The 19565-nt window shown below is 45.3% G+C and overlaps 1 protein-coding gene across 5 annotated transcripts; it reads right to left on the minus strand.

Moving 5' to 3' along the window:
- Positions 1-420: 420 nt before the first annotated feature.
- ZFYVE19 (zinc finger FYVE-type containing 19) lies at positions 421-19378 on the minus strand. 5 transcript variants are annotated; one of them, XM_073348750.1, is made up of 12 exons: positions 19148-19377; positions 18424-18744; positions 17243-17364; positions 15495-15548; positions 14810-14970; positions 13582-13727; positions 10528-10642; positions 9588-9797; positions 8872-8951; positions 8133-8243; positions 5717-5880; positions 434-3354 (listed from the first exon to the last, which is right to left on the minus strand). In XM_073348750.1, the coding sequence occupies exons 2-12, from the start codon at positions 18475-18477 to the stop codon at positions 3282-3284; spliced, it is 1290 nt and encodes a 429-aa protein (XP_073204851.1). In that variant the 5' UTR covers positions 18478-18744; positions 19148-19377; the 3' UTR covers positions 434-3281. The 5 variants fall into 5 exon arrangements, with proteins under 5 accessions (XP_073204854.1, XP_073204851.1, XP_073204852.1 ...); XM_073348751.1 differs by having other exon boundaries at positions 19309-19326; XM_073348752.1 differs by having other exon boundaries at positions 3266-3354; positions 5695-5880; positions 19148-19378.
- Positions 19379-19565: the final 187 nt, after the last annotated feature.

Below are 19565 nucleotides of genomic sequence, written 5' to 3' on the forward strand. Positions count from 1 at the left end.
CTCAGCAGACACAGTCCAAGTGGGGAGGAGCAGTCAAGCCCTCCATGCTGCAGTGCTGGTGTACCAGCCCCAAACATGGTAGTGCTGGAGACCTAAACTCTAAATGAAACCCCACACAACACAGCAACAATTCAGGGCAAGCCCTAGCATGAATATGGGTCTTGGAAAAACTCAGGGACTTAGGTAAGTCATGTTAAAATTTTGTCTCAAAATATATTTGCCTATCAGCCAGGAACTGCTCCAAAAATCCATTCTGATTTCTCAGATCAATACAGGAGAGAGGGGAAATTAAGAGGATCTGTTAAAGTTAAAAAATCATATTTTTAAAAAAACTTATAAAATGGCAAGTCTTTTTTTCAGTGGAAAGAATTCTTAAAATCTAAATACAGTATGTTGTTATTTATTGATTGGATTTATTTTGGCCTAGGCCATGAAAATAGACTAGCCAATTTTGCTGTTGTTTACAATCAGTTTCTAGTTACTTTTATTATCCTGGTTCTCAGGCACTAGCCCAAACCTGCCAGGAGGGAGTTGCAAGTATTGCATGGGAATGTTTGTTTAAAAACACCCCCTCTTTTGATTAGAATGTTTCCAGCTGTGTTTTATTGTATTTATCTAGGGTTTACACATTACAATTGAGTATCTTGACCCATGTGCATGAAATAAAGATTTCCCCCCTAAATCATGCTCCTAATAACACCTCTGAGCTCCCCTCTCAAATATTCGTTTTTAACTCTTCTGATGTCATAACCACTCTCAATTCTCCAGCAAAAAAAGGCAAGATCTGATATTTCAAATGCAGAAAAATCAACATTTTCTGGGCAGAAAACCCTTTCAGGCCCTTTCTATCCCTCAGAAAGAAGCAAAAAAGGGCACAAGACCAATTTTGTTTCTTTTGCAGATACAGTGCTCTCCCTTCATTTGCACAGCTGTTACTCAGGATTTCATGGCTTTTGTTGAGTTAATCTAAACACCTACCAGTGTATTTTCAAAGCACTGGACAAGGATAACACCACACCAGTCCACTGAAGATAATGGAAAGATGTTCAGGGCTTTAGCCATACAACTCTTTTTTAAAGCATGCTTAAATAAGGTTCACAGTATTTGTCTTTCCCAAAGAGACAACCAAAAAGGTTAGTCTGTCTACCCCGCTGCAGACCGCCCTCTTTCCCCACATTACAGAAGTTAATAAGCTAGTGATGGAGTCTAATACATTTCAAGGGGAGGGCTGCACAGAAAAGGCCCATTATTGCAAGCAGAGGGTTCAGCATCCACAAAAGTTCATTTTCTGTGGAGAGGCGAGGGTCAGTCTGTGTGACCAAAGCAAATAAAGAGACGCTCCCATACGTGACTAGGTATTAAACATCAGTTCCAGGACATGCCTTTCTGTGTTCAACAGGATCAGCCCACAGAAACCAGTTTGGAAAGCTGGGCAAGCCAACAGGCTGGCTCAATCTGTAACCTACCACTTGCTTTCCTCATGAGACTCACTTGGCAGAGCTCACAGGGCCACCCTGGCTGACTGTATAAATAGCTACAAGTTCAACTGTGGCTGAGGAAGCCAGGAAGTTCAATAGGACGGTGCTGAGACTCACCTAGGCATAAATAACCCACAGGTCAGGGTGAGGTGTTTAAGAGAAGTAGCTGTGAAGCAAAGAATTGAATGCACATAGTCAATGTCTGGAGGGGAGTCAGGCTTAAGACCTACTGCCGGAGCAGTCTGGACAAATAGTACACAGAGAAGCCTCTTAAAAATCAAACAGACAGCAGACATTTGAACAGCAGTTACTCCCCTCTCCCCCTGAAAATACTGAGCCACAAAGGGAACAAGGCAGTCACTTTCTGTAAGTGTGGGTGGTTAGGTATCTGAGTAATCATTCCAGTCCAATAATTATGAAATGGCTCTCACTCCTACACAGTAAAACCCAGACATAAATCTTGGTTTAATCTTTTAGACTGTAACCTCCTCAGACCAGGAACTGTCTATTATTATCATCTTGTGAGTACTGGGCTTTTTGTCACCATTACATCATCATAATCCAGTACCTTTCCTATTCAGCTATCCCAAAGCTCTGTACTAAGGAGTTAGGCCCTGCCACTGTTAATATAAACAGAACTTCAGCCACTGATGGCTTACTCAGAACCATATTAGAGAGAGTGAATTTTGCCAGGTCAGTGCATGACCAACAACTTTGGTCTTAGGGATCTGTGACGTGCACAAGAACAGGCACCAGAGATGGGCAGGAATAGAGCTCCATTTAACATATTCATTCATAGGAACAGAAATATGTGGGGGTAGTGGAGATAGCAGGGGGTGGTATCTTTAGTCTACCAGAGATTCTAATAATTGTATCAGGCCACATTCTGCTCTCAGACAAATGTGTGCAACTCCCATTGACTTCAACAGAATTCTCACACACCTATTTGACAACAGAATTCAGCTCATTATTAGTATTTTACATTTACAAAGCACCTTTCATCCTGAAGGACTCCAGAATGCTTTTCAGATACAGGAATGACATCATCCACCAATAAAATGCAGCCGCTACTGTGGTTGAACCCAGCTGCTGTTTAGCAAGCCCCCAGAAATGCTACACTACAGTTTTAGGTCAGCTCACGGCCTCTCAAATCGAGACAGAGTATGTCAAAAAACAGCAAGTCCTTTCATTTCATTTTTTGATCCATCTGGCATTGGAACTGAGGTCATAGGGCATGACTGCAGGATGACACCCTGTAAGACAATTTCTGAAAATTCTCAAGAGATTTCCCTATACACATTCCTTTATTACACTTCAGAGATTCTTATCACATATCTGATCAAGCCTTGAAGAATTTTATCTTTTCTTAATTTAACTTGCCTTGTCATCTTTTTTGAACAAAATGTGTAAATTATTAGTAAAAGCAGGAAATTATTCATCACGCAGCCTCACAGTGGCTTAAATTCATGCTCTTTCCCTGGCTTTACCATCATCCAAATGCCCCCAGGTTTAAACTCATGCTATTTACATTTATACCAATTCATCCATTTTCTAATGTTCCATTGGTTTAAACTTTCATGTATGCAGAGCATATGCTTCACTCCCAGCCATATTTCCCTGGCTATGTTTGGGGAGGGGAGTCACATTTTCGCCAAGCTTCTTTGGAATTACAGAGGTTCCTCGAATTGTTCAAGAGGTCCTCTGTTTTGGTAGCAAGTGCATGTCTGCCTGAACTCTTCCCATCTTGACAACTCCCTCTGTATCTCCATTTTCCATCTTCTTCCCTTTCCACAGCTCATGGACTCATTTCTGCTTATGAGGAGGACGATAGCTAGATGTGCGGTGCTCCTTCCGGTCAAGCTCATCATGGCCTTCTCTGAAAGGCAAACAAGAATTGAAGATGGCATTTAGCAATGGTAGGTTGTGCAGACTGGCCTTCCCAGCAGTAGCAGCTGCATAGAGCCTCATCCAACTAATGCAACCAAAAGATAATCCCCACTGACACATTTAACTAACCGAGGAATTCTCCCTTGGGCCACCATTGGCTGTATTAAGACTGACAGCTGAGGGGTTGTTTTTTTTTTTAACATCGCCCTGGAAAGTTCTTTATGGAGAGGAAAACTGCCTGCTAATTTAGAAAACTTCATTTTGTCCTCTGACTTCTGGAGAGAGAAATGACAAAGGGTCTCTCTGAAATGTTCATGTAATTAGTGATACATTCTCAGGACAGTGGGTAAGAGACATGCAATAAGAGCTGTGATTATAATCTGTTGCATATGGCACTGCAAATGAAATGTAGAGGGCAAAATCCCAGCTCAATTAATTTCTGCTCATTTTCAGGCAGGTAGGATTATTTATTGACTGAAGACACAAACCCTGATCTTCAGCGTACAGCTGATTTAATTTAATACCCTGCCATTCTGCTGCTTTTCTCATCTCTGCCTCTTACAGCTCCATTATCTGGCTGATGTGTTTTTCCTTAACCTTATTTAGCATTACCAGTTACGCATGTCCTTATTATTTTAATATATTCTCTCTCACCGCCCCCTCCATTGCACTGGTCTCTGCAGAACCACCAACAGGCCATGAAATGACAGAATGAACATCAGAGATCATCTCAATCTACCATCTGGTTTCTGTTTCACACTTCAAGTTAGTCACTGTCCATTCAACACTACCCTTGGAAATCAAGCAACTCCAGTGCTTTAGAAAGAGAAATAATGATGAAAATAAATTAGAAGCCCAGACAGAACAGTCTTGCACTGAAGGAAAATAGCTTCTTAAACCAGAGATTTATAACATGCTGCCAGAATGCAAAACCTTTAGGTCAGGGGTGGCCAACCTGTGGCTCCGGAGCCACCTGCAGCTCTTCAGAAGTTAATATGCGGCTCCTTGAATAGGCACCGACTCCGGGGCTGGAGCTACAGGTGCCAACTTTCCTGTGTGTCAGGGGGTGCTCACTGCTCAACCCCCTGGCTCTGCCACCGGCCCTGCCCCCACTCCACCCCTTATCGCCCCTCTCCTGAGCCTGCTATGACCTTGCTCCTCCCCCCCAGAGCCTCCTGCACACCACGAAACAGCTGATCGGGAGGTGCAGGGAGAGAGGGGGAGGCACTGATCAGTGGGACCGCCGGTGGGTGGGAGGTGCTGGGAATCGGGGGTGGAGCTGATGGTGGGCGGGCGCTGACTTATTACTGTGGCTCTTTGGCAACATACATTGGTAAATTCTGGCTCCTTCTCAGGCTCAGGTTGGCCACCCCTGCCTTAGGTGTTTAAAAGTTAAAGTTGCAATTATTGCATTGCTCGACTGAGAGTTAGCAGCTTTTGGTACATAACATGTAGAGACTCTCCAATTTCAAGTGCTTCAGGAACCACCAGATTAAAAAAAAAAAAAACGGAAATTTCACATGGTCTAAGGCCATGGTTCTATCCTTGTAGATCCCACACTTTCCTCCTAGCTGATCTCTCTGCCAGTGACAATCTGTTCTGACCAATCCTTCAATATCCTTAACAAACCACAGGAATTGCCAAACCTGAACAATGGTCTCGCGCATCTTGCCTTCAGCAGTGGCTAGTGTAACATGCTTCAGAAAAAGGCATAACATCCTCACCATGATACACCTAGAGCACACAATACTATAGTACAAAAGGAACATTTTTTCCTGATCCCAGTTTATGCCCTGAAGCATAAGGATAGTGCTTGTACTTCCATGCTAGTTAGTTTAGCTAATCGTGCTATAAAACTATATCCTGAAAGGCCGAGATAACCATCTGACTCTTGAACTTCTCAAATTTCTCCTTCTCTTAGGGGCTCTTCCATTTAGTGGAAGAAACACACACTAAACCATGCAACATAAAAGGTTGTTACAAGGAGGAGGGAGAAAAATTGTTCTCCTTAACCTCTGAGGATAGGACAAGAAGCAATGAGCCTTAAATTGCAGCAAGGGCAGTTTAGGTTGGACATGAGGTAAAATTAACTGTCAGGGTGGGTAAGCACTGGAATAAATTGCCTAGGGAGGTTGTGGAATCTCAGTCATTGGAGTTTTAAGAGCAGGTTAGACAATCACCTATCAGAAATGGTCTAGATAATACTTAGTCCTGCCATGAGTGCAGGGGACTGGACTAGATGACCTCTCGAGGTCCCTTCTAATCTTACACTTCTGTTATTCTAACTTGGCATGGAGAACTAGGTTTCATCTTGATGGGTATCTCTTGCCTAAAGGCGTTGTCGCTGTTACCGGAAGCATCGCTGGCAGTAGAGATCATCATCACAGCCATGGCAGCGCAATGTGGCATTTTCGTTGCAGATACAACACCATGGTAACTCCTCATCATCACTGTCGTCTGCCTTAGCAATTGGGCTGGGTTTCTTAGCACTAGCTGTGGCAATTGGAGCTTGGATCTAATACCGGAATAAATCAGATAAATAAAAATCAGGGGTCAGATTAGGATAATTTAGGAGAATTAGACTGAACTATGCTGGGTGAGGATGGTCTCACCTGGGACAGCAACTGGGGAGGATTTTTACATTGCGATTCTGTCCAGAACAGAGACATACAGCACTTACATATATACTACTTCAGTGTCTTTACATCAAGGGTGTCCAACCTTTGCAGACACCAAACTCTGCACAGCAAGCTTGCCTGGAGTCCAAGCACTTGTTTTCACATGCATTTACCTAATTCTCTAACTAAAAAATAAATGCTCCCACCCAGATTTCATATGCTTTTATCTTCCTGATAGGCAGATAGTTTCTCCTACTTCTTTGATGTCACCATCATCATCCACCTACAGTTATTATCTTTGTTGTGGCAAATGGCAATACTTAGAGGCCCCTGCCAGGATCTCACTGGGCAAGGCACTGTTCAGGCAAGAAGAGACAATCCCTGCTGCAAAGAGCTTACAGTCTAAACAGCCCAGACAGACAAGGGGTGGGGGAAAGGAAGTATTACTCTCTCTCCACTTTGTAGATGGGGAATCGAGACAGAGAGAGGCTCTGTGACTTGCCCAGGGTCACAGAGAAATTCTGTGGTAGCACTCAGAATGGAACTCAAAATTTCCAAAGTGCAATGCCTTAACTACGAGACCATCGGTCTCCTTAGATTTATACTGCCCTTGCGCTGATAACAGTTTTGTTGTTCCCAGGATATGAGAGAGACAAGGTGGATGACGTAATATCTTTTATTGGACCAACTTCTGTTGATGAGAGAGCCCTGAAGAGGAGCTCTGCGGACCTTGAAAGCGTCTCTCTTTCACCAACAGAAGTTGGTTCGATAAAAGATATTACCTCACCTGCCTTGACTCTTTTATGGTGCAAAGCAGCCATAGGGAGAACCTTAGCACTCCGGAAGCCACATATCTATTTGGAGAAAGCGTCAGAACATTCTTCAAAGATTGCAAAAACAGTTTCCTAGCAAAACAATAAATAGAGATGGGTGAATAACTGATTTTTCCATTTGGTAGCAGTTACAATTAAAAAAAAAAAATTTGGATCAGGTTGATCCAAAGCGAAATTCTTTTGAACATTTTAACAAAACCAAAAAGTTGAAAACAATCTTGTTTCAGGTTGAATGAAATGTTTAATTTTACCTGAAATGAAAACTTTGTTTTAGATTTAGAGGATTAAGGTTTTTATTTTTTTAAATAAAATTAAAGGAAATTTCTAATGAAAAAGTTGTTTTGAATAAAAAAAAGTCAAACCATTTCATTTTGAAAGTGTCAGAAAACTAAACTTTTCAGTTTTCTAAGTTTTTTTCTTTTTTCCACAACTAAAACCATTTGGCACATGAGACAAATCTGCAAAATCTTTTGGTCAAAAAAATTTGGCCCAGCTCTAATGGGAAGTTTGTTTTTATAATAATATAATTATATTCACACTAATGATCGTGAAAGGTCAGGGTAACAAAGCTTTAACACTGACACATTGATCACTTCTGTAAGTAAAAGATGTTTTCCCACTGAGGACGGATACTTCAGTTACATGGAGATCACAGATTCATTTCATTCTTCTGACATGTAACAGAGAGCGTGTGCATGCTGCTATGCTACAGGCTGGAATTGCCATGAATATATGGCATCCTTTTACTAATTCCCTCCACTGACATTATAAGAGCTACTTGATTACTACTGCTCTCTACAGGCCTGATCCTACACCCATTGGAGCCAGTGGAAAAGCTCCCACTGACCGCAGCAATGCAGGATCAGGCTCTCTAGTAGCAGACTGTAGTTTATGTTCTGTGTAATTACACTGATGGGTTAGGAATCCCTTCTCTTGTATCTTCCCTGCTGGCTATATGCCAACCAGGTCCTCTGATTGCAGAGGGTGCCATTCAGTCCTGCAGATAGCTGGTTTTCAGGGAGCCATGCTCCAGATAGAGAGCCCTGTTAAAGCTTGCCAGCAGGGGGCAGAGGCAAAGTACAGTCAGTGTTGGCTGGCCTTGGAAAAGCCAGTTGAGACATTCACCTCCTCATCCTGCCAACCTAGGGAAAGCTGGTTGGTAGCTCTTTGCCATGCTCTGGTTTTGGGAACTTCCAGTACAGTAAATACCATTGTAAGGCAGCCTCAGAGCAGGACTGAGATTTGCGTTACACTAAGCTGTGTTGTATCAGGAACTGGAACAGGTCATTTCAAGAGGGTTTGACTGGCTCACGGACCTTTAGCTTTGCTTTCTTGGGTGTGTTCTGCTGTGAGGTTGCTGGGTGGGTGGCCTGATCAGCAGGGATGTTGAAGCCGCTTGCTTCATCCAGAGCTGCTTCCTGTGTGAGCTGGGAACAAAAGAAAGCAAGAAGTCTTTTGCTTCAAACTCCTATGTGAGCCTCTCTCCTGGAGCAAAACTTCTTTCCCCTCTCTTAATCTCAAAACTCTCTAGAGATGCCCAAATGTTATAGCTAAGAGGTCTGCAGGGAGGGAGAACTGCCTTTATAAAGTGAGCTGCACTGTATCATCTCCTGCTTAGGGGCAGGGACATCAGATGAGTAACAATCAAGAGAGAAAGGGGAAAGAGAGAAAATGTGTGTATGAAAGGGAAAAACACAAGAGGCTGGCACGGGCCTGCGTACTCCACGGCTAGCAGGACCTACATTCTGTGGCAAACTCCAGAGATACATGGGGCTCTTGAGACAGGGAAGTCGCATATCCACACAGGAAGGAACCAAGAAAGGGCAAGTCAGATGCACACAGTGACAGAACATAGTCTGCAACCTTAGCCAGCTGGGCTACAGAACTGCTCTGCTAACCACTTTGAGGAGGAGTTAGTTTTAGACGTGAAAGATCTGAGAGAGCAAGACCCTGGCCCAGGGACAAACAACAGGGTCATTGCACACTGAATAAGTAACAAAAATGCTAGGATTATTTAAAAGGAAAGCAAGCAGAGTCCCAACAGCTGATCCTGACCTGTTTTAGGACCCGCTGAATGGCTTCTTCCTCCGTCAGCTCCTCATCACTGTCAGGGAGCTTGTAGTCTTCCAGAGTAACTGCAAGAGGAGTGGAAGGTTATGAGGCTACAGTGAGCTACATTTGAATAGCACCTGTTGCCATTTCACATCTCAAGGGACGCTGTCTGTGCTCGGCATGGGGAGTTGAATTTGATCTTGCATCACAACCCTCGACCCAGTTCTGTTTTTTTGCAAAGCAGACAGTACGCTGAAGGGAACGCACAATGGCATCTCCTTTTGGGATGGGTCTGTGTGTAAGGGAGATAACATTTTCTTTCAAATTTTTAAAAGTTGGGGGTGGAGGAAGGAAAAAAATGTATTTTAAGGGGCATAATTAAACAAGTCTTGGCACGTTGGAATTAGCTGTAGGCTGGGTATGGGGCAAAGGGAGTTAATCTACACAGCTTCACCCATGGGCCTTAACCCCTAGCTTTCATAATCCTGGACTACTCCATACAGCTTAACAACTGGACTCCAAATCCTGTCATGAAGCGACCGTCCATTTCTAGTAGAGACGTGATTCCCTCAAGCTGTAACTGCTTCCCATTGCTAAATGGAGGTTAATCTTCATGTAAAGGCACCAACTTCTCCCAACAAGACAAAGAGACGCTACCACCAAGCTAACAACGTCCTTTTCTTCTTCAGCACAAGCTAGTGTTTCTTCCTATTACTCACCTTTCTCGGGGTCCTGGCCTCTGAGTGCTGCCAGTCTCTTTGCAACTTCTAGGATTTTCTCCTCCCTAGTGTTCTCCTCCCTCAGCTCAGCAGCAGCCTCTGCCAGAAGTTTATTCTTCTCCTCCTCCAGCTGTTTTGGGTCCAGATCACCAGTGCTGATGCCACTCTGACTTCTCCGATTGAGATCATTCAGGGTCTGGGTATTAACAGCTAGAAAACAGCCAGACAGAGCATGTAGGTGTTACAATGGCAACCACCTCCAGGCATAGCACATGCCATTAAAAGAATGGGCTAAGAGTAACAGAACTCTTGTCTCATCTTGTGGAGAAGTCTGCTGTTCTACTGCACAGCTCTCTCTTTTCCATAGCTAAAATTACTGATGAGTTTCAAGATACATGAGTCACACAGTAGCAGGACCCTTGTATGTGGACATAGTAACTAAGTCACAGTGCAGTTTTTATTGGGGTCCCATGGAAGACACCCCCTTTTGAGAAGAACACATTACAGCAATCAAGAGAGTTTTAAGCAAACCACAGGGGATGTTGGGCATGGCTCTGGCCAGACTAGCGTCTCAAGATCTTGACTACTACCATGTGAACCATCTAATAGAACATGGAAGGACTGGAAATTCTAAAAATTGTTCCTCCCCAGACTGGGCTACCATAAAAAAAAACAGAGAAAAATAATCCAACAAGATTACCATTGAAAGGGGAAACATAACCACACGGGCTGAGACAATGACAAATCAACATAGGTCTGGTTTTCTGCTCTTGGTCAACATTGTGTGTTGGTAAGGGGGAGGTAGGGATAAGGCAGGATACTTGGCACACTTTTAAGCCTGGTGGTTTCGGAGGTACCGGCTTCCTTCTCATTAGAACACACATCATGGTGTATGTAGTGTCCTTAAGGAAAACTGTTTGAGGCCAATGATAACCGATACCTTGAGGCTGGGCTCCTGGACTAGAACTCTCATCAATGGCAACTTCCTCAGCCAGCTGGGTCAACAGATCATCAGACTGTTGGACTTGGGTTCTGGTATCAGGGGGCTGGTGCACCTGGAAAAAGAGAGAGGTCACGTTGGAGAAAGCTGTAGGAGAGTGTTAAACAGGTGATGGAAGGAGACAAATTGAAAAATCTGAAAAATTGTGTAACCTATTATGAGACTATCCTAATTAGGACCAAAATTTTCAAAAGCGTCCAGTAATGCCAGGTGCCTCCATTTTTGGGTGCCCAACTTGACATGCATTGGGCCGGATTTGCAGAGATGTTGAGCTCACACAGCTTCTATTGAAGTCAACCGGCTAATCCAAGCACAGAACTGGGAGCCAGGAACTGATGCGATCTAATCCCAGCTCTGATACGGATTCTACTGTGACACTGCGCCCGACATTTAGGCACCAGAATAAGTGGACCAATTTTCACAATTGTTGGGCAACCATATAAGTCAGTGGAAATTGTTTTGAAAAAGGAGAGAAAGGCTAGGACCCTAAATTGAAAAATCAACAACTAAATCCCAGTATAGACAGTGCTAGGCTGATGGAAGAATTCTTCCATCAACCTAGCTACCATTTCTCAGGGAGCTGGATTACCTTTGCCAAAAGGAGAATCCCTCTTGTCAGCATAGGTAGTGTCTACATCAGGGGTGGGCAAACTTTGTGGTCTGAGGGCCACATCAGGATTGCTAAATGGTATGGAGGGCCGGGTATGGAAAGCTTTACCTCTGCAAACAGCCTGGCCCCCACTCCCTATCCGATCCCTCCGACTTCCCGCCCCCTGACTGCCCCCTTCAGAACTCCCAACCCATCCAACCCTCCCTGCTTCTTGTCCCCTGACCGCCCCCTCCTGGGACCCCCTGCCGTTAACCGCACTCCCTATCCAACACCCACAATCCCTGCCCCCCCAAACCCCCACCCCCTAACACCCCCAATCTCTGCCCTCCCCCCAGAACCCCCACCCCCATCCAACCCCCTCACTCCCTGTCTCCTGACCGCCCCCTCCCCCCAGAACCTCCACTCAATCCAAGTGCCCCGTCCCCTGACTGCCCCCTGGGACCTCCTGCCCCTTATCCAACACCCCCCCTCCCCGTCCCCTTACCATGCCACTCAGAGCAGCAGGACAGGCTTATTGGAAAGCCTGGGAGGTGGGTGGGCGCAAGCCGTGCTGCTGCATGGCTGCGGGTGAGGGGGAACAGCGGGGGAGGGGCCGGGGGCTAGCCTCCCCAGTTGGGAGCTCAGGGGCCGGACAGAACAGTCCCACAGGATGGAAGTGGCCCACGGGCCATAGTTTGCCCACCTCTGGTCTACACTGAAGTGTTGCAGTGGAAAAGCTGTACTGCCTTTGTGTTTTACGTGTAGACAAGCCTTTAATCTCTCTGAGCCTTTGTTTCCCCTGTAAAATGGAGATAATCACACTTCCCTACCTCCCAGGGGTGCTGTGAGGATAAATACATTAAAGAAACTGCAGTGATAGAGGACATATAATTACCTAAGATAAACAGATAGCTTTGAAAATCAGGCCACTTACAACTAGTTATGGACTTAGGAGGCTAAAGTTAGTACCAATTTTTAAAAAAATCTTGGCCATAAAATGTAAATACACTATAGTCCAGTACATTTTATATGGATCATTAAGGGGAACCTGTCCAGTTAAAAATAAGTTGTTGTTGTTTTTTTTTTTAAAAAGTCCACATTCATGTTTTAAACAACACTTGACGTTGTTAATCTATTTTGCATTTCTCTCAATATGCAATGAAAGTTGCGATGAATGCTAACCAGTTTCACTTTAATTCCTGCTCAGTTTCACTTTCAAGTTTGTGTCTCCTACCACTAGGCTACAACATTTGAGCTGTCAATATTGTAGAGGAGCACTTTTTTTTTTTTTTTAAGTTATGGAAACTTTTGCAAATGTCCTACTTCAGTTTTGGAAAAGTTTTTTTTTTTTTAGTTTAAACATACAAACCACTACCACCTAAATTTGGGGTTAAACGTCACCCAGCTGTGTCTCAATGTAAATATTGTTTTAAACATTTGGCACTTTATTCACTGTTTGGGATGCTGTGCCACGCTCTTGGAAGGTATTTCTGACATCTCTCTACACAGAAGCCACGTTTTATCTTCATTGATCAGTTCATAAAAGTTTGTTTTCTTTTGACAAGTGAACTTCTAGTATAGTCTCGTATTTACCACGGTTCAAGAGGAAATTTCTTCCTGTCTCACTCCAAATTAGTTATTATTAATCTGTTTTTTTTAAGTTGCCATTCATTTGATTGCTTCATTATTTAATAAGAATGCCTTGAGCGGATATAGCAGCTTTCAAGCAAGAATCTAAAAGCACGAGAGAACAACATATCAACCTTCAGAAATAGGCAAGTATTATCACCTTTATTCATAGATGGAAAAACTACAGCAGAGAGAGGTTAATAGCTCGCTATTCAGAGGTGGGGAGCACCCACAGATTCCTTTGACTTCAATGGGAGTTGTGTGTTCTCAGCACTTCTGAAAATCAGGCCACACATTTCTTCTCCAAGTTACAAAGCAAGCTGATGGCAGAGCTGGGACTAGAATCCTGGACTCTTGACTCCTGGTGCCAGGTTCTAACCTCCAGACAATGCTCCCCCTCAAGCCAAGTCCACCCACATAAAACAACTAACAGCCTAACTGTTAAAGTCTCACCTGAATCTCAGAGAGGGAAGCTCCTTTCTCAACTAAACTAACAATCAGTTGTGAGACAGTGCCACAAATGGCCCACCATCTCTGAGTCCTCATCAAGCTGAGGAACACGTGCCCTTAGTTCAATTCTGGAGCATGACAATGGACTCTTATACTACAAGCTGGGAGCTAATGAGCATATTTCTGGAGCAGCAAGGTGGACGTGAATCGATGAAGCAGGAGGAAGGGCCTCTTATGCCTCTGAAATCTCTTGGGATACTACAACTACTGGAAGACCTCAGATAGAGAAACCCATGAACTGATATAAGGGGGCCAGGGGATCTTACCGGTCTGGGAGTTTTGGTTGGAAGGGCTCTTCCCTGCAGGGCAGCCAGACGGTCTTCCATTTCCTGTGTGGATGGAATGGGTTTGCTGGGGTCATCCTTCAGTGCTGCAAGCCTAGATTCTATCTCAGCTTGAGATGGGATGGACTCTGCAATTCAAACCAACTCTGTTTGTTTACAGCAAGCAAATGGCTTTTATAGTTTTAGTGTCTTGGAATATATTTTTCTTTCGAGAATGGGGCCCTGGACAGCTAAGCAAAGCCTCCCTCACTTCACTGATCACAGCCAGGGATAATTGGCCAGAGCCATGACCAATATCCCCTGTGGTTTGCTTAAAATTTTCTTGATTGCTGTAATGTGTTCTTCCAAAAAAGGGTGTCTACTCCATGGGACCCCAATAAAAACAGCAATGTGATTCAGTTACTATGTCCACATACAAGAGTTCTGCTACTGTGACACTCATGTACCTTGAAATGATTAGGGCACTGGTCTAATGCTATCATCCACCACTTAATTCTAGCCACTGCCTCCTCCCCTGTAGATCTCCCAGACATGAAGTTTGTGGCACCAACCTAACTAGAGGAGTGAAAGTGAAATGCATGTTCCACCTCCCACTTTGAAGCCAGACAGTCCATTGCTGCTGTTTCCCACTCGAGCATCCCAGAACTGCCTGCTGAAATCAGCTTTCCTTTGTTTGTTCCTGGAAGCAGGAATGGGCAAAGTGTAGTCCCATGGAGCCCTGCATTGCTCTTGGCAGGAACCAGTACTTCAGTCAAAGCGTTCCCATGTGTGACCTCTGCACAACAGTTTGGCCACACACTAACAGCACCATGTGCAGTCCCCTGCTTCACTTCGTTCCTAACATTACCATGCCCAGGGACATGCCCAGGACAGATGTAAACAAGCAGCTTATTTCACTGTGTCAAGACTTACAAGATAAGGACTGAACCATGCAAACCAGTGAGAAAGCAGAGGTCCAGGGCAGCAAAATGTGTGCGCCGGAGAGCAGCAGCCCAGGGAATGGGGCCCAGGTACCCACTGCTCTGATAGCATGGGCAGGACTTGGCTCCCATGGGCAGCTTTCTCCCATCAATTTCCATGTCTGGAGGTTAGTCTCAAATGCACCGACTGTTGTGAGTGTGCAGTCCACCCTTGCTATTTGTACAGCTCAGAAGCAGCAACCAAACCTCTGCTCAGATGTAGGAAGCTTACACCGTACTATCAAACTCACTGGGCTTTGTTTCCTCCTTAAGCCTCTCCAGCCGCTCTGCAATAGCTCGATCCTCCTTTGACAGCCCCTGATATTTGGAGCCTGTCCGGCATAGGGGTTTCACTGGGCCTTTCTGCGAACCCATCGGCTGGTTCTGCTTGGCCTCAAGAGCTGGTACACGCCTGTGACGAGGGAAAAAACAAGCATAACTTGGAGCAGGCACTTAGAACACGAATTATGAAGGCATCTTCTGCAAGCTCCTCTACAAACATGCTATTTAGGGAAAGATGATATAGGACAGAATATGGAAACTCTTTTATTCCTGCTCCTGACTTTGCTAGGATGGATTTGGGTCTGGGGAAGCAGAGATCCTCCCAAGGACTAAGGAAAACCATTCCTCTCACAGAAGCACTGATATAAAATGGTCAAAAAGTAGACTAGATGATTAGTAATGAAACATGGAACCTTTCAGTTCTAGATCACAGGTTTGAATTCAGCCTTGCTGTATAGCAGCCAAAAGTCATTATCATCAGGTGGCTGTTTGGTGACCTTACTGAAAGAGCTGCTGTTCTCAGTCCAGTTCCAAGCAGAGAAGTGTCCATGTCACAAGCCCACCTTCTTGTTGGCAGTCTCAACAGAGAAGCCAAGAACCAAAAGAATATCCACCTAAAGATTCAAATGTGCTGGATTAACTAGCAAAACTCACTTTTTGTAGTTCTCTGGTGGAGACCATCTAGCTGTACTAGTCCGAGACACTCCTCTGGAAAGCAAAAACAAACATCCCACTGTAAAACAAAGACCTGAGACAGATGTCCAGATAATGCTACAACCGCACATCCTCTCTCTTTCAAACCTAGAGAAATTATGATGCACATGGCTATGGCACTCATTGCCGTAAAAAGTAAAAATTTACTTGGTTTAAAACATGTCATCAGTATTCCACAATAAGAGGAGCACAGACACCACTCTCTGCAGCAGCCTGCAGTTAGAAAGAGACAGCAAATGGAAAGAGACCTGGGGACAAAGGCTCTGGGTTCTCCTAGCTCAGGATCAGTGGGAAGCCTTGGGAAAGAGATGTGCCTTACATCTCTTTCAAAATACAAAATTATATAACAAATGTTTTAAAATGTATTATACAATCATTATACAAGATAATATATTACAGAAATGGTTATAGAATACAAATTATTATAATTATATGTAATAATTATATATTACAACATATTGAGTTACCTGATTATGTGCTAATCTTAACTCTGCATGTCCTGATTTGTGTGCTTAACTATGCAACCTGTACCTGTGCATCTGAGGCTTTCAAAGCAGGAAGACTGTGAATATTTTTTCTGTTACAACCAAATCAATCCCACAAACTTTAAATCTTCAGATTATACATGGCATCTAGGCCTCTGAAACAGTGAAGGTGGATTATTTTTGTTTGTTTTTTGATTTAGTGACAACACTTCCAATCACCTTATCACCAAGCTGCTCAGCTACTATACCAGGGGTGGGCAAACTACGGCCCATGGGCCGCATCCGGCCCCCCAGCCATTTTAATCCAGCCCTTGAACTCCTGCTGCGGAGCAGGGTCTGGGGCTTGCCCCGCTCCAGTGCTCCAGCCGGGGAGCAGGGTTGGGAGCTGCTCCACGCGGCTCCCGGAAGCTTCAGCATGTCCCCCTTCCAGCTCCTATGTGGAGGCGCGACCACGGGGCTCTGCTCTGCACGCTGCCCCCACCCCAAGCACTGCCCCTGGAGCTCCCATTGGCTGGGAACCATGGCCAATGGTCTGGCCGTGTGGCCGCGCCTCTGCATAGGAGCCAGAGAGAGGACATGCCGCTGCTTCCAGGAGCCACTTGAGGTAAGTGCCGCCCACAGCCTGCACCCCTGAGCCACCCCTCTGCACCACAACCTCCTACCCCAGCCCTGATCCCCCTCCCGCTCTCCAAACTCCTCGGTCCCAGCCCGGAGCACCCTCCTCACCCCAAACCCCTCATCCCCAGCCCCACCCCAGAGCCCACACCCCTAGCCAGAGCCCTCACCCCCACCCTGTGCCCCAGCCCAGAGCCCCCTGAATGCCTCATTTCTGGCCCCACTCTGGAGCCCGCACACCCAGCCAGAGCACTCACCCCCTCCCGCACCCCAACCCCAATTTCGTGGGCATTCATGGCCCGCCATACAATTTCCATACCCAGATGTGGCCCTCGGGCCAAAAGTTTGCCCACCCCTGTACTATACAGTTGTATGGATACTTGGAACTGAAACCCACATGGTAACAGCTCAGTAAAGGACTAGTTTGGCATTTCAGTTTATGGACAGCATACATGTGGCTGTGTAAAGTGGAGTTATAAAAAGAGAAGTGGATCAAAATCTGCATTGTGACACCAGAGGCTGAAACAAACAAACAAACAAAAAAAGAGTATATAAACACACAGACTGTGCCCAAGTCTCCCACCTTACCTGGTTAGCTCCCCATGACACTGCTTGCACACCTTCTGCTGAGCATTCCCGTAACGGGGAACAATGGCGCTGAACCCAAGGCAGCCTGAGCAAAATGCCCGCCCACAGTTCTTGCACCCACACTGAGAAGAAACAAGGAAGTGCAAGAGTTTCATTGGCTGGCTGAAACAACACTGTGAAATATACACTGAATCTCTCTGGATGTGCACCAGGCAGGAGCAACTTCCACATCAAAAGTACTTCAGAGATATGATATGTGCTAGTTTGTAAGTTTAAAAAGAAAATTAAGTATTTGTATGAATAAGAATAGTAGTTGCAGCTACACTAGCTAGATTAAACAGCGTAAGAGTATCAGCCTTTCGGACACAAGCTGATCACCTGCTGGAGTCAGGAATACCATCTCTTCCCCTAGTATAGTAAGAGGGTGGGGGGGGGGGTTCACTCTTTTTTCTGAAGTATCTGGAGAACATTGAACTACATGGACCATAAGTCTGTACTGTTATAGCAGTGGTTCTCAAACTTCATTGCACCGCAACCCTCTTCTGACAACAAACATTACTACATGACTCCAGGAGGGGGCACTGAAGCCTGAGCCCGCTAGAGCCTCGCCGCCCTGGGTTGGGGGAGGCAAAGCCCAAGAGCTTCAGCCCTGGACAGAAGCCTGTAGCCTGAGCCCCACCACCCAGGGCTAAAGCCACAGCCAAAGCCAAAGCCCAAGCCCTGCCGCCCGAGACGATGAGGGTCGGGCTTTGGGCCTAGGTGGTGGGGCTTGGGTTTTGTCTTCGGCCCCAAACCCTAGCAAGTCTAACACGAGCCCTGGCGACCCCATTAAAATGCGGTAACAACTCACAGTTTCAGAACTGCTGTGTTATAGCAATTCCTATATGTTTTAAACACAGAGAGGTTACCATGCCTGTGTCATTAATATACAATTAAGGAAAACAATGACACTGACACACAAAAAACGTGTGTTTAGAGCCAAGGAAGCTCAGCAGGTTTGAACTGTAGAATGTAAAGCAGAGAGTGGGAGGTGGGGTTACTATTTCTGATATGAGGAGCCTCAAACTGTTGGCGTTTCAGATGGCATTGATCAAATGCTGCCACGAGGAAACTCACTCAGCTGCCTGCCTAACTGGCTTTTTAGGGCCAGATCTTGTATCCAGTGTTGAAGAGAGACTTGCCTCTTTCCTGAAGAGGGTAAACTTGGAGGCACAGCCATAACACCTTCTATCCATAGGGCTAATGGAGAACACACGCTCACTCTCTCACAGATATATCAAAAAGAAATCGTTTATCCCCGGAAGCTGTCTATTTGTCCAGATGGAGCTGTCCTGGAATATTCTTCTCCTTCAGAGGGAGAAGCGCGTTGGGGGAAATGATGAATTACGGCATTTCAGAGTTTACTTGCTGCACGCTTGGTTGTAGAAATGATGGTTCCAGATTCTTTCAGCAGAGAGAGGAGGAGAAAGGATCTGATCCTTGCTTAACTTTTACAGACAACCCTTTAATGAAAGCATTATTGTTAACAATAAATAACATTATAATTTGCTGTTCTCTTACATGACTATGTTCTGACAGCTCAAAGCAAGGACAAGACACACCAAGTGCTCTCCATCTCCTCCAAATCACCGCCAGTCTAAATCGCCTTGTTCTGCAAAGCCCATTAGCAATAACAACATCCACTGTCTTTGTATTGTACAAGTTTGCATACTTAGGATGCCACCTCCCCAAAGCAGAGATTTAATTCCTGTTTTAACATACGTTGCCATAAAACTATTATGTATTTGGCAGCACAAAGTGCTCCACAACATACAAACACACAACATTACAAAAATCCCAGGTCCCAGAAGCTCCCAGTCCAAATCAGGTGCCCCGGAAAGCTGCAATACTATACCCGTAGCGTACCAACAGTAATCACAGCGAGAGTCTGGACGCAGAGGCTGCATCAGTGCAAACCCCACTCGACCCAGTACACGGCTCCCAAGCCACAGGGCTTTGCACCTATTGAGCCCCCGCCCTTCGCATCACCGACTCTAGCGGAAGGGGTTAATGCTGCTGCCGCTTACGGCTAGGAAACTTTGCTGCTCACATCCCACCAACACCCGAGATAGCCAAGAACACAGCCCTGGCAGCGCAGAGCGCGACGGACGTTGTAGTCCTTCCACCCCGTCTGATCCCCTTTTGCAGGACTATAAAAAACTACACGTCCCAAGACAATGCGCATACCCCCTGCTGCGCAGAGCCTGCCGGGAGCAGAGATTCTGCCGGTTGGCCAGAGAGAGACCTTCCCGGTGGGCTGTGGGCCGCGCGGGGCATTATGGTA

Source organism: Lepidochelys kempii, chromosome 6, assembly GCF_965140265.1.
Source record: "Lepidochelys kempii isolate rLepKem1 chromosome 6, rLepKem1.hap2, whole genome shotgun sequence".
Classification (NCBI taxonomy): domain Eukaryota; kingdom Metazoa; phylum Chordata; order Testudines; family Cheloniidae; genus Lepidochelys; species Lepidochelys kempii.